Genomic DNA, 16,347 nt, shown 5'->3' with positions numbered 1-16,347 from the left:
GCTTGGCGCTCAGTATTAATAGGTTAGTGTTAGGACGGGTCGGCCTGGTGTCAGGATAATGTGACTGGGTGGGACAGATTGTTACATGTCTGCGGCATGATGCCCCAGTGCTAGATATCACTATAAACTCCCACACTGCAGACATCGTAGCGATATGACTGATAAATTGTTAAAGCGACATTAAAAAATCCAAATCACACACACAAACACACACACATATCTTAAAGATAGCACGTTCAAGGCCAAGTTAACAAAGATAACCAACATTTATCAACACACCTCGTATATTCACTTGAGACTCTGAACAAACACGAACTGATTAAAGATGCATAAATAGTAATTCTAATAAAGGACAACGCTTGGGAAAGACACTGGCATCGCAGTTAGATGCGTAGCCTCACGTATGTTATACGGCCAAGATAAACTGAGTCTACAGAAGGAATTCTTTTTGTAAGGTAGGATTTTGGCTATTATAGACTCATACTCTTCCTATAAATAAGTATCTCAGAAAAGTTTTGTATTATATTGCATATCACTGTATTGTTAGTTCACAGTCACAAACGAAGAAACAATTATAACATAAATCGGCTGCCCTTACATAACTCGTAGCCTTTCTTTTGTATGAAATTTTAATACATATTGATGAACATTATTCGGCTTGAGTTACAATTAGAATATCTTACATAACGTATAAACGAGTAATGCAAACAAACATGTCTGCTGATTCTCCTTCACCCAGAAGAGCACGTTTGCAGAGCGGTACATCAATGTGCCTCCAAATCTTTGTCAGATATTAATTTCCTTACATTTCTTCATTTCAGTTACTTAAAGGAAGAAGAAACTATCTAGCCTTACGTGTGTGTCACATAATCACGATAATTACTTAAGAGGGTCGGAAACTATACAAGAAGATACACAACGTAACAAACTCAGGCATAAATATGCAGCGGCTATAAATATAAAATAAGTACACACCTAAATGTCGGGATAGGCATATTAGTACGAATGCCCACTTTCAGTTCTAACAGATGAACAAGACAACATGAAAATATCTTATATCAAAATTGTATTTAATGCCTTGGACTACGTAAAACACATGTAACATGTTTACATCGCCTTCCCCAGTATAATGCATATTACCCTGCTAAATGTAACATATAGTACGACCATTACTATTTGATAGTATGACCTAATACATAATGATGTACATTTCAGGACTCTCGAAAAGATCTGTTTGACACACATAATTTAGACATACGCCATGGATAAATGTGGTATGTTACATTTCATTTATGTCATGCTTTTGTGTCATGGATATCCCTCCAACAAAATATTGTTTCAGCAAATAGCCAAACTAATGTTGTAGACATCTTACCGTATATAGCACTAGTGTGGAAAGTAACCAGAATGCCATCTTAATGAGAATGTAACAACAGTAGCTTTAAGAGCTCCATTTGTTGTTGTTGTTGCTGATCTTGTTATTATTTTTTGTTGTCGTGCATATATTGTTTAAAAGGCTGGGTAGGTGACACAAATGTACAGTATGCCAGTCAATTAACTTGCACAGATTGTTATGAGAGAGAGAGAGAGAGAGAGATTAGGAGGCAGGTTTAGTCAAGGACAGAAAGATAATGACACGGAACACTTAGAGCCAAATATTTTTTCAGTACATGAAAATAATTATCTATATATCTGACATTAACATAATACCTATGGCTAAATAAATACGAAGTAACAGCATGTATATTCAATTCTAAGGAAGTTTTTATATTAAATACATATTTTTTTATTTATGTTGTATTGTAGGAGTATTCATCTTTAGTATAGTCAACTTATCGTAGAATAACGACATCGAGAACTGAAAAATAAAAATATTCTGGGTATAGGGGCAACAAAATTCCTATTTTGATAGAAACCTACTTTGACTTAAAAATTCGATAATTCAATTTATTTTGACTCTTTCAGTTAGTCATCATTGACCACTGTGATAATGATAAATGTATCCCTTTCGTATTATTCTTCTAAAAAATCATCAAACTACTTCTGTTATTTCTCCTCCTACTATTACTACTACTACTATTATTAATACTACTAGTACTACTACCACCACTAACACTACTACTGTAGCTAATACTATTAATACTACCACTACTACCGCCACTAATGTTTGTACAATTTGTGTTTTCCTGCTGAAGAATTTAGATTCAATGACGATTTCACCGTGACACCAGAAATTAAACAGACATTCGACGAATATGGATACATCATCGTGAGGTAAATCTTTCTTATCGGATATAAGTTGTAATCGTAGGACTGCTCATAATGCAAACCGACTAAGGAAAGAATAAGCATGTTATGAATGCATCACAAATTTAACTCACGCTATTAACGTTACTTGACGACTTTATATCAGTTCTAATGCAAAGGCTGTCCTCTTGCAAAATAAAAATAGATAGCCATTGTAAAGAGTAGATAGATGTGGTTTGTAATTTATCTCCCTGCTGGTTTTGTCATGTATAACATATATTTTTCAAGAATTGTTTTCCCTTTAGATCAGTATTTACCTTATTGTGTGTAATCTTGTGTTTTATTTCTCTTTCTGAAACAGGACTGTATATCTGATTTGTATAGAACTTTGATATAATTTCTGTCACATTGAAATTGCTCGACTATCATCACAAACATAAAAATGTCTTTAAAATCGCACTCACATCTTATGTTTTAAGTCTTGATTGGATTTATTTATCCTTTTATTTGTCCTCCCTTCTGTTTGTTCTTGCTATTTCATTTTATCAATCATTCGTAAACGATGTTCTCTACTAACAACTAATATGGGGTGTTCAGGTATAGTGCTTTTAAGATGCAAGTTCAAACAGAATTCTCGATATTTGTTTCTTTATGACTTTGATTTTTAAATTAAAATCGTCTCATATATTTCAGTCCAAGAAACTTTCATGTAAATAATTACTCTACATTATGTAGGTTCTAAATTTTGATACACATTTGAAGAGACAATTATTTGTTGCGATGAAGAGTACATATTGTATAATTAATACTACTGAACCCAAGATTGTCAGAAAGTCATGACAATTATTGATTCATGATAATTAATTGTTAACAGGGGTCTGCTGGATAAGGAAGAACTTGAGCTTATTACGAAGGCAATTGAGTCACCAGACGGCTTACAAAAGCAACGTTATTCGGTAAGTGACTGTTTTCACCTTTCATTGGGCCGCAGTTTATTTTTGTTTTATGCTCTTTGTTGTTATTTTTATTTCAAATTATTGCAATACTCTTTCCATGAATGTAAAACGTTCCATGACAAAAAGCATTCATGATTTCAAACAAATAAATAGTTTAAAATTGTGTCGGAAGGAAAGTTTAGAAACTATATAATGCATCGGTAATTAAGAACGTGACTTTGAATATTATCCCATTGGCTATGGCAAATTCTAGAACAATGTCATGTATATATACGTTTCTAATTTGATATAATTTAACTGACTGAACCATGTAGATAAAATGACACAATGCATATACTGACTTGCAAATACTAATCATGCCAGAAGATATATGTTATCCTCAGGAAAATATGAATGTAAACTGATTAAATGTATAATCAATGAGCTTCATCAAAAACACCAACAGAAATGTGCCTAGTTTGTGAAAAGCCCCACCTGGCGTATTTTGTTCACAAACAATTAAACTACACTGATCCTTATTCACACATAACCTCACCTTTAAAGCGTGAACGCTAATTCAACATTTTAGATAGTTACTTAGAGCAAACATATTAAGGTGCAACATGTTCATTCTTGCATAAGTATTCATTTAAGGATCGTTTTCGTTGCTTATATCAACAATACAATACTATGCAGAATTTAATTTGGAAATACTTTGAATTTGAGAGTCCACCCAAGTAGAGTCAGGCCCGGCCTTAGGGTAAGGCGAACGAGGCAACCGCCTTGGGCCCATCGCAATTAGGAAATCAACTCCGCGATGCAATATGTTGTTTGGGGGCTCGCTGATCGCTGTTGCTGCCTTGGGCTCTGCATGCTGCATTGGACCTCGCACAAAGCAGTGCCAGGCCTGAGTAAAGTACTGTGTGAAAACTGGATCTTAATATTCTGGTTTGCTTTCATAATACAATTGCCACTGAATGTACGCTGAAAACAGTAAACCTGATCTAACATCTCAATTTACTTTTTAATAAAGAAATACAGGGTTAATTACTTCAGTTTGTCGTGTGTTCAATCTCGGTCTGTTATTGCGTCTATCATCAGCAAAATACATTTTTCAGCTTAACGATCCTGAGCAGCGTCCTATCGACCGAGTCATATGGAACCATCCAGGACATGACATCACTGGCATGTTGGCAAGATCAGAGAAGGTGGCGGGTAGCTGTGAGCAGGTATATTTAAGTGGTGTAAACTTGTGAGACTTAGATACGAAATGGGATGACATGACACAATCATCCTGTATTAGTTGAAAGTTTATCGATTAGATCAACGTTCTTTTTGTATTTTGTAGGCTATTGTTTACCCAGTTGTATCACATGTTTGAACTGTAAGCAAGTATCATCTTAGATGGTGCAAGGAAAATTAACGAATACTGAATAATGAAAATTGAAAAATACAGACTGTAAATAAACAAACGTTTGAGATTGAAGAATACTAGAGATGGTGATCGGAGGGGCTAAGTAGCCTGCTTATATTTTAAAAAGAAAAAACATAATGCAGCTTGATCGTTTCATTTTGATTTTGACAATCAATACAGTTTCTTTGATTAACATATATTTGTATAATATTGACTTGACACATGCACATTCATGCTGACCAATCAAATACCTACAACGTAAATATCGCCAGCAAATTTTAACAGGATATCACCACGTTAGTATTGGAACTAGCAAAGACACTGAATATAATTTATTGAAAGAGATCAGTTATTTATAACGTAATCCAACAATTAATCAATCTGACACCAATCTGGGGCATATACAGTAAAACAATGAACTTAACAGAACGTTACCCATAGATTTCAACAACTGATATAAGAAATGATATCGTTCCTATATAGAACTAATCCGTGTATATATCTTTAACGAGTAATTAAACAAGAACCAATATATGAAACTAATACATGATTGAGTTATGGATTTATCGTAATGCGTGACAAAAGTATAGCATTTTTATACGTACATGATTAATATATGTTGCTATCACCATGAATAGTCAATGCAGAGAAATTACACGCAAATGTTGGCAATGCAGAAGTCATCAACAAGTAAACTGTATGCATAATTAAATCTCAATCATTAACCTGTATTGAATTATGTATTTACCTATATACTAATGATTTCGCAAATGGAATATCGTGGAGTCACTTCGACAATCATGAAGCGTATCCGGTTCCTTAATTCTGATCGAATGTACAAAGAGCAACGATGCATGGCCTGGTCGTCTCGGTCTTGCGCACGTTCCTTCGAGAGTCTCCTTAATTCCTACAGACATGCTGGTCCCGAACCTTGGGTCATTTAGCGCGAAGAAACCAAAGATATCTTCCTAGTTAGCGTCGCCATCGAATGCATCATTCGGGTTACCCCAAACCATACAACATTCTACGAATCTCCATGAAACAACCCACAACTTAATATTGTGTACATAAAGTTTACATCTTCCTCACACAACTTGTCTGTATTGGGATAATATAGCTAAATTTTACTTACTTTAAAAGTAAACTGATTTTGGTCAAATCTCAATCGGAGAACTGGAAACATTCGGGCATCTCATTACAGATAAGTTGAATATGCAGCAGTGGGTAAATCAAACTCAGTATTTAGATATAGCTAGGGTCTACACATATCCTTGTTTAATATTTAACACAGTAACAAAAGTTCTCTACATTTTCTGTCAATGATGATATATTGATATTAAGTATACAAAATTACATTGACAATGCACCCTCCTTAAAAGCGTGAAAACACTTTTAGAATGTCACGGACTATGCAAAAATTATACAAACTGTACCTTACTATTTATATGAACAGGGCATTAAGGAAAAACGTAGATATGTCAATCACACCCAGAAAAAGTGATCGGTCCCAAAAATTTCAGACCTTTGGTTGGATCTGGAAAGGATATGACTGTAAAGTCATTTCCTTATCTTGTATTGGCTACTTTCGCTTTGTTTAAATGCACGTGCGTCTGATGGTCCTTTATAGGGACAAATTTCCTTCCAAAAATGTACGTGTGAACTTTCCATTTTCCATAAACCAGTGCCAAGAATTAATTTTTGATCAAGGAGTAGTTCTGCTCCCAAGACAGAAATTTCATAATATGGTAAGAATTAGATAACATTCCCCCTCTGGCTAACGTAGCATGTCTTCTAACCCTCTGTCGCATTTATTTAGCTCTGAAAGTTTTAGGATTGGTGCACTGATAAATGTTTACAAGGTCAAGCCTGACATAAAGCCCACGAAACGGTATTGGACTGCAACATCCAACATGCGTACGTCAACGGACGTGCGATAGCGACAAAATTTAAAACAAGCTTCCCACAAAGCCCCGTCAAACCAAGAAAGGATCAAATCTATTTCTTGATTTCTAGTAATGGAAAGATTCTGATCTCGCAATTTTGTAAGGGTGAGATTTAAGCTTCTTTGACCTTCTAACTAGGAGCAACAAGCTTTCCAATTTAACATATTCAACAGTAGACTTGGTATGTCTTGTTGTGAATTCCATCTTGTGGCATATGCTGAACAGGCTAAATATGGCACTATCTTCCCAGGTATGCATGTATAAAAAAGATTGCTAACTAAACTATCGACGTTCTAAATCTCATTTAATGATTGTTGCTAAAGACAAACGTACGACACACCGACATTGACCACACAGAGAGGCATAAGATAAAGCTGATGTTTAGCGGTCGCGAAAGCTATTAATGCGCAAGCATTATCTGCAATTCCTACCTGTTGATTTCCTTTAATGAAATCTAACTTCGACATATATTGGTTTCGTGGCAAGTTTTAAAACAAGCCCTCCATATCTGGAATCGGTTTCGCTTCACAACTTATACGTGGGACGAATTCGGAATGTTTTCGAGTTCAATCACCCCAAGTCTAACAATGTACTACCCAAATGATTGTCTCCTGCAGATTAATAAGTATTGGGTAGCGTTTAATTATTAGTGGTCCTGATAATTTTGCTACTAATTTGTGCTATAACTTCCAAAGTAAATTGGGCTCCACAATTAGTGAGTACCTCCACAGACCTCCATATCCTGGTGAACATATAAATAATTGTCTTGGCCATACCATGGGTTTCAGTTGAAGGTAGGGCTATATGTTCCATGTATCATGTTGCGAAATCTGCAAGTGTTAGAATGTGTCGGTTTTTACGATCAATAATAGGAAACAGGGATATATATTAAAGGCATTTGGTTTAATTATACTCCGATCATTTTATAGTTCGACAGCATCTTATGACTAACGTCGCACAGTGACGCAGACCAATACAATACGGCTAACACACTGTCAGTTGTTGCTTTAAAGCCTAAGTGGCCCACCATAATGGACTCGTGTGCGAATCGGAGTAAATTGGGCTGGAATTTCTGTGGGATATCCAGAAAAGATCTCTCCACCACCCACTGTATTAAATTCACTATGCATAAATCCTTTCGTGCGTACGAATTTAGAACTTGCCCACCTTTACAATTCTGCCCGAACCGGACATTTTTTCTCCGTAGTGACCCTCAAAGACGTGTCATGCAATTGCCCATAAAATTATTGCGTCAGATCTAGACTACTGTTTCTGGAACTTTCAATTTACGCTACAGTGATTTCTCTAATAATTTCGATGTTGATGGGAGTTTGCGCACATCGAGATTTCCAGTTGCTAGTTCATATATTGGGTTGTTCATACAAAGCACTTCCACGGTTCGCATCGTTTCAGTGTCTATTCAAGCGACAGAAACGGTCTGATCTAAAAACGTCCACAGTGTTTTCCAACCAAACGTTTGGTTATCACTAACGAGACGCAGCTTTTCCGTGACGCGTTTAGTCCCTGTGTCGCATAGGAACCTAACTTCTAGGCCGTTAGCGGTAGCACTAGCGGCCGTTACCCTCACATTCTCGGCCGATACCGTATTCGCATAATTAGCAAAATCATCAAGCTTTGTCGCCCACTGCATTCCATAGCCACGGCTGCTCTTTTGACAAGCTCCTTTCGTTTCAGTCAAATGAGCGATATGTGGTCTATCTATGTACATTGTGGCACCAGTCTTCTTATATTATTATGGTATCTTATTTTAGGTAGACCACCAAATCTTTCTGTCGATACCACATCTTGATACCTTCCAGAGCTTCAACAAAATGTTATGCCTATGTAACCGTTTATAATATATCCGTAAAGGATATTTCCATCAGAAACACGTATCGCTCCTTACCATAACGGGTCAACAATTCGACTCTATGTCAAATGTCTGTCACATCAATGAATGTTTTGTTTTGTCTTTTTCTCGAGTTTACTTTACTTACACTTCTTGAGGAAACCTTTCTCAGTTAACTCATATCTTTGAAAGAGAGCTTATCTTAGCGCGTCGTCCGAAGGTAAAAGCGAATACACATCGATCGCATTATCCATTATTAACCCGCTGGGATGCAGCGACGAATCACCATTTTGCTTCTGGACATTGACATTTTATTGAAATCTGTGCAAATGACCATCAATATTATCGTTATCGTACTCAAGCATGGTCTATTGTGGGCATCTTAACTTGCTTGAGTTAAAAAAATTTTAACTTAATTTTGTATCTTTTAATATTTTAATGTTTCATGCTCCCTATCCATATTGATGTCTCCAAACTTTGCGGCTTCTATCGGTGCTTCCGTCTCCCTCCATATTCGTCACTTATTTGCCTGCTTATCACGTTTATCTTTTCTTTCTCTGTCTGCTTTCTTATTTATATCTTCGTTGTTTCGTGTTTTATCTTTTCCTTGTCAATTGCTGTCTTTCTTTTCTCAGCTTACTTTTCTTATTATCTTCTTCCTGCTCTGACTGTCTCTATATTTATAACATTTCCCTTTTGATATCCCTCTTCTTTAAGTGCAAACGTTTCTAACGGACACCCCTCATAACCAAAGTGTTTGCTCATCACCTCAAGCCCTTTAAGACATGCTTAATACTGCTGATACGATCATGCATAACAGATGCCCTGCCACGTGAAATGTACGTTGATATGAATATCACAAATCAATGGTATTTCCATTTCAGAGGGTAATAAATAAAATAAAATATCTGATGAGAAAGAAACAACATATAATGTGAGCTCACTATTTGCTCCACTACCTGCGTTATCCCTGAAAGGAAGTTTATTATCTGAAAGTGATAAGCAAAAAACTAAATTAAATATACATACCAATTTTGGTAATAGAGCCAGGATTTACTGGATGGGTAACCTGGTTATAGTCGAACCCACAGCCAGGGAGCTCAAAGCTGTCGGGTTTCTCGCTGCAGTCACTTCGTGTATAGAGTAGTGAGTAAATGGAAGTCAGTATTTCGAAAAGCGAACCTCAGGTGACGTACGCAACAAATAAATACTTCTGCAGTTTCGGGATATGTAATACATGTATATTAAGGACAATCAAACTCACCAACCTAAATAACTAGATGACTACTAGCATGAAAACATTAATAAATAATAATAATACTACTAATAATATTTATGATTGTTATTATTATTATTATTATTATTAGCTAATGGGCGGAGAAGTCTATCATTATCACAGCAAACTTATGATGAAAGAAGCCAAAACTGGTGGAAGACACATGTGGCATCAGGACTATGGGTGAGATCCATTTTTCTTGAGTAAATGTATGAAATAAGTTTTAACTCGTGAATAGATACAATCGCTTTAAAAGCGCAAATGTCATGGGAGGCAAAAAGGAAAAATAAAAATTTCCGAAACATTTAGTCCGATGCATCACCTTTGAAACTTAAATATAAAGCATGGTCTATATGTACAGTATCTAATTGAGGAAAGGAAGTAAATTATTCTGATCCTGTCGAGACATATGTATTTCTATATTCATATCCAATGCACAGTTTAGTAGTTTTATCTGATTCCTATGAAGCCAAACAAAATTCTGCAAGCTAAGGGTAAGGCTGACATGCGAACTTTGATTTTTTATGTTTTTATTTTGATTCTACAAATTTAGCTAACTTGAATGTGCAACTTTAAGTCATCATCGAGATCATGAACAGAAACAAATACAGGTGGAGAAAACCTACAAAACAACACTAGACAATTTAACATATCATTTTTTTCAGGTACTGGTATCACAATGGATGCCTACGTCCAGACATGATGACAGTTTTTATACCTGTAGACCCATGTGTGAAAATAAACGGCTGCCTTGAGGTATAACTTAAAATATAATAGGGTACTCATTTGAATACCTGTATGCTGCCAACCATATTAATTATAAGACATTTTTTTGTTTCAAAAAAAGACTAAGAGTCATTATTGTCTTTATTGGCAGCATATTTAAAGAATAAATGATCCGTAAACGTTCATAAACCATTTCTTTTAAAGAGTCCTCGAGAGTTTTTGTGGTTCCTTAAAACCTTGAAAACCATTAAAAGTTTTTGCCACCTCTCATTTACTTCCCTTTATCTTGTTCCAGGTTATCATCTCTCTGACTGATTTCATCAAGAGTTTCTGGGATTTATTAGTGAACCCCGCCCTTAACACTTCCCAAAAATATATTGTTGATTACAAATACCAGCATTTAGAGTTCAATGTATCATCAAATTTATCCAGCACATGGTGCGTGTAATATATTTCTTCAAGTTCTATTCACCAGAATATTCGCTCATGAACACATAATCCAAATAGAACACTCGATCCTTCTATCGACGTCCAAACGTAAAACGAAATTGCATGGATTTAGTTGTAATAACACGATATATAAGTCCGCATTGCGTAACTCCACTCTGAGAGCTTGAATCCAGATTAAATTTTGTGTATGTTTGCATTCCTGAAGAAGACATAAAAAGTCAAACATTGTATAGTTGTTACTATGGGCTTTGATAATCAATCATGATTTGTTACAGATTCTACCCGGATCGCACAAGTATGGACGGATTGAACATAAATTTGGAACCATTCTGGCAGAGGCTGATCTGGAAAGAGTAGAGGCTATCAAGCAGCAAACCTCACTCGTATACGTAGAGATGGATCCTGGTAATTCTACTTTACATATTTTACTAGAATTATCTTCACCTCTAAAACATTCAAACAACCATTTAAGCTGGTTTTGCCTGAAACTAACTCTGCTGACAACGAAAGAAAACAAATTTTAATAAACATAAGGTGACCAAACATCCACAGCACTGCATCGTCTTGCTAAACCTAAATTATATTTTAATATATTGCTTGGTATTGGAAATGCTATCTGGTGAACAAATCCAATTACCGTAAAATATTAACTGATGATAAAAAATCTCGTTGGGATAATCATGAACTGATGCTAATGCTGTATGGGGTATAATTAATACCTTGCTTCACATCGCTTCGCTCAAGCAATCTCTCAAGATCTCCGTGTATCACCTGTAGATCTTGAACTATTTGAGAAACATAATTTGAAATCTTATAGCTTCAACATCTCTCGTCAGATTTTCATCAACATTTGATTTTTCTTAGGACACATTCGCAATCGTAACTCGGCAAATAGAATAAAATATTATGCACAGAGACACAGTAGCGCAGCCGACTCGTCCTGATTTGCTTTTGTGAGATTAGAAATGACAAAGTGAAGCCAAATATATTAGCTTCATTAAATTTGAACAACGTTTTATTACCCATTTATTATAGGGGACGCAGTGTTTTTCCACTGCAACATTTTGCACTCAAGTGGACCAAACAACAGCAATTTGAGAAGATGGGTTTTCCTTTCTGCTTACAACAAAGCAACCAACAATCCAGTGAAGAAACACCATCATCCGTTTTACACGCCACTTAAAAAGGTGCGTTCTTATCTTTGTAGTGGTAATTGTAAAACTATATTGGTGATAAATTAAGGAATAGTGTCTAATTATATTACATTATAAACAAGACAGATATCTTAAACATGAATAATAGGGTTAATGAAATATATTTTATCTTTACAACGTTCGAACTATAAGGTACCCAAGACAAAATTCATAAAAGACATGCTTATCCGGTACTGTTTCAGAATGAGAATATCAACGATTCGACACATACTATATCATATTGCTAACAATTAGTGGACGAAACATGTCAGTAATAAGTAAAGTAGCCATTGTGGAAGTCGTAGTAAAAATAAAGACATAGTATTAGCAAAGGAGGTGGTATGACTAGTATTTGATTTGAACAGGAACTTTAGTAATAGCAGTGACAACATTAGCCGTACTAGTACTAACTGAACTACTAGTATTAGTAGTTGTTGTACTAGTAATAGCAGCAGAGACGTAATTAAGAATAATCAAAATGACGAGTATACATAATTACAAATGCTAATTACCAATATTTTCCCACAGGTTCCTAACGATGCGATCAAGAAATGCACAGTGTTGACAGACATATCTGGCAAGGAGTTCATAACTCCTGGAACAAATTCATACATCATCAAACCACCAGAGGAACAACCATAACGTCCTCAATCAAGATACCCTCTGAGGTTTAACACCTGTGGAAAGCGAACCATATAATCAATTTCTTATCGCCATCAATTATGTATATAATTCCATCAATGTTGCTCGGTCTTTCCAAGCGATGAGTGCGGAATCTAGGACAATGCTTAAATATTTTCTATGATTGCAATGTAAATGTCCTTGTTAGGTCTATAGTAGCATGTTCAAGAGAAGAAGGAGAAAAACACGCTTCATATAGTTCAGTCGTATTTTTTTAAAGTATTGACAAATGGGTGATGTTCTCAGTAAACGTAATTTTGATGAATAGAGAAAAACTTCAGACGGTCACTGAAGCTTGAATATCTCTCAAATATCATAGCTACATGTCATTAATACAATTATTACTTTTCTTATGTATTTTCTTACGTAGTTCATATAATCCGGTACATTAGTTATTAGTTCAGATGAGTTATGGCTATTTTACTTTTATTATGTACTAATATTAACTCATCCTATGCACATTATTATAGGTTATATGGCATACCAGTTAAACATGCACATTATTCCAATCAAACGCCTGTATATGATCAATATAGAAATCTGTCTCTTCGTTACCTGTACTAAACAGTATTTCTCAAGCACACTGGAACACTATAAAAGCTTGAAATTCTTTATACAACTTAATACGTCCGTTTTACTTTATTTAATAGCATGATAACCAAATATATTTTTACATGTTATGCATAGAATCTGATAATGGTGTTGTTTGAGATTAAAGAATAGGCTTCGCAAATAATGTTCAATGTATCAAAATGCGATCATGTGCATGAAATGCTAGAATTAGCTTAGTAAGTAACCTTCTATGTATCAACGTCATCCCTTACCATGAAATGCAGGTAAAGGCTCAGCATGTAAATTCTTACCAAACAAAATGAACACATATGCATATAATGCAAGTTATTTAGGCTTTTCGAGTAACGTACTATGCAAAGTTATCTGTATGAATGTACTGCAAGTATAGACTAAGTAGATTAACTAATTACTGGAACCCTTATTCATGAAATGTAAGTATATGCTTACTCAGTAATGGTCTAAGCATCAACATCTACCCATATGCATTAAATGCAACACCAGACTTAGAATATAACGTTAAAAGTCGAGAAATTAACCCTATGCATGAAATCATAGTATAGGCTCACAAAGTAACATTCTAAAAATCAAACTGCACCATATGCAATCTAGGTTTGAAATGTATGTATAAGCTTAATAAGTAAAGTTCTAAGCATCAAAATGTACCTCTGTGTATGTAATTCAATTATTAGTTAGTAAGCAAAGTTCTAACTATCAAAATGCGCTCAATGCAACCAGCTTGATGTGTGCTCATAACTCATTTAAAAACCTTTAACATTTTCCGTATATGTTTTGGACATGCAGGAGAAACAACTGAGCTATTCTTGGTCACAGACGGGTATAAGCTTTAAACTGTGAGACAAATATAGACAGAGCTGGCTGAGTAAAAGGAGATGCAGTTAATATAGTGCCAAATGTAGTTGATTCGGGTAGTATTGTACATGTAGCTAGCTTTGCCTTAGATGAGAAGATAAATCTGTGTATAATTTTCTATTTCATGTTTAGATTAGCTGACTATGCTATAAACATACATTTGTATTTAGTGATAATTTTAGTAACTGTGAGTCATGTTAAATTAGATGTTATCCTTAGCCAATTCTGGTCTAGTAGTGGAGCATCTTACCAAACTGACCATATCTCCCTGTTGTCATTAGGCCGAGTCAAGTGCATATTAGTTTTTATGTTTTTAAATGATCTTTTTTGTTTTCTGAGATAATGGTCTGTGTGTGCGTGTTTCAGTGCGCGGGTAATATGTCAGAACTTGTAGACGTTAATCAATGGTGATGACAGCTCGACGGACGGTCAGTATGTGAGGTAAATTTAAAATAATTATTCTGCAAGAAGAAAATATTGGAAAATACCAAGCCGATTGAAGCCAGCAGATACTTTTTTTAAAAAACGAAATCTTCGAGATCATGTCTAATTTATGCTTTCGTCAATACTAACCGAGAAATAATCATGAAAAGTGATTATACGCTGGATACTTGCATCATTTGTGTTTGAGATGTATGCAGCTGGTATGATGGTAAGCGTGATAATAACTTTGAAGTTATGCGTGTCATGAATATTTGTCGTGTGTATTGTCTTCTGTTAACATAACGTTTGAAATTTCAAAGAAAAGTCTGGATTTTCAAAGAAAATATTAACTTTAAAATGCGACAAACCTTGTTTGTGTTGGATAAACCTAGCTTATTTCCAACAGTTCTCGTCATTCTGCGAATAGTGTACCATAGACGATGGCCACTACAGGTGACCAAGTATCGGATTGATCATATATCCAACAGTAAACAAAGCAACAAGAATCAGTTTATGACTGTAATACAAGTTCTACTCCTCGGCAGTGGTTGACCATAAGTTTTACTGTAATATATTTCCTTTATTTAGTTATAATTTTATGATATGTGTTTATCACACCCTGTTCTATTCCAAATAATAAAGTTGATAATAAAACATCCTTGTTTTAATTTCGGGATTATACTGATGCGAATAGAGCAATTATTGCTGTTCAATAAAAACTTCCTGCAAGTACCGAGTATACATATTACTGCTTCCTACTTCAGGTTTGTTTGCGGGTTATATATGGAAGTCCATCGCAGCAAATAAATATCCATTCCCTTTGTATACCTCCATAGCTCACGATATCCTTTTCGAGTCCAATATTAAGCAAAACTCTTGCTAGTGTTTCCATACTATTTGAATTGCAAAGTACACGGTCAGTGAGAATGAGTTCCTGTCTTACAGCGTGATTTGGTCAGACATGCTCATAGAGATCTTCTGATGTTTGTACAACTGCATTGTTAATTAGTATTTTCAGACTGAAGTTTAATGTAAGTACCCACGAACGGTGTAAATTAATTTCGTTTGCGTTTATCGTTCTTATTTCCATTAGCCTACTCAATTCACTCTCTCTGAATACAGCCATCTTTTTCTATTTTATGTTCCAAACGAGGCACATGCTACGTTTATATTGTCAATGTGTTCCTTCAATATACGCGCAGTGATTTTGTCAATAGTAGTATTTTCCATTTCTTCCTGTTCATCTTTCACGTGCTGAATGACCGATTCAGTGAAATAATATAACTGAACATAATTATCCTCCTCCAATTTCATAAATGTATGTGAAGATCAATTTATAACTTTAGACTCTACATTGTCAAATACATCTATTGTAACAAGGCGTAGCGTGGTATATTCATAATCATTTGTATCCTTTTGACATATATATCGGAGTGTACGTCTCTCTTTCTTTCCATCTCTGACGCTCTCTCTCTCTCTCTCCTGAATAAAACTAAACAAACATCACAGACCCATTTCCCCTGTGTTAGGTTTAGTTATCACAAAGTTCTCTCTCTCTCTCTCTCTCTCTCTCTCTCTCTCTCTCGTGAATACAACTACGCAATCACAGTCCCATTTCCCCTGTGTTATGTTTTGTTATCAAGGTGCCATTTGCTGTTTAATAAATCACGGCGCTAAGATTCAATGACAGAAACAGAGACGATAAAGTAGTATCACCTTATTTTAAACAAATGTATAGAGGTAGTGTTCCATCGGTCCCAGGGCAAT

The 16,347-nt window shown here is 35.2% G+C and overlaps 1 protein-coding gene across 2 annotated transcripts; it reads left to right on the top strand.

The window, feature by feature from the left end:
- The first annotated feature begins 293 nt into the window (after positions 1–293).
- LOC149779104 (uncharacterized) lies at positions 294–15,138 on the top strand. Of its 2 annotated transcripts, XM_089939661.1 has the most exons (11): positions 294–455; positions 822–911; positions 1,216–1,274; positions 2,196–2,274; positions 3,122–3,203; positions 4,301–4,411; positions 9,756–9,847; positions 10,330–10,420; positions 11,116–11,245; positions 11,876–12,027; positions 12,562–15,138. In XM_089939661.1, exons 3-11 carry the CDS (start codon positions 1,262–1,264, stop codon positions 12,673–12,675), a joined length of 864 nt encoding a protein of 287 aa, XP_089795787.1. In that variant the 5' UTR covers positions 294–455; positions 822–911; positions 1,216–1,261; the 3' UTR covers positions 12,676–15,138. The 2 variants fall into 2 exon arrangements, with proteins under 2 accessions (XP_089795787.1, XP_089795786.1); XM_089939660.1 differs by lacking the exon at positions 822–911.
- Positions 15,139–16,347: the final 1,209 nt, after the last annotated feature.

The sequence above is a fragment of the Sinohyriopsis cumingii genome, chromosome 17 (assembly GCF_028554795.1).
Source record: "Sinohyriopsis cumingii isolate HCF-2022 chromosome 17, ASM2855479v2, whole genome shotgun sequence".
NCBI lineage: Eukaryota > Metazoa > Mollusca > Bivalvia > Unionida > Unionidae > Sinohyriopsis > Sinohyriopsis cumingii.
This window is presented reverse-complemented; position numbering and strand designations above follow the sequence as displayed.

Excerpts from the sequence above, each read along its gene's own strand:
- LOC149779104 (XM_089939660.1), top strand. Across the intron at positions 2,275-3,121 it reads TATGGATACATCATCGTGAG|GGGTCTGCTGGATAAGGAAG; the intron begins GTAAATCTTTCT and ends AATTGTTAACAG. Across the intron at positions 10,421-11,115 it reads AAATAAACGGCTGCCTTGAG|ATTCTACCCGGATCGCACAA; the intron begins GTATAACTTAAA and ends GATTTGTTACAG.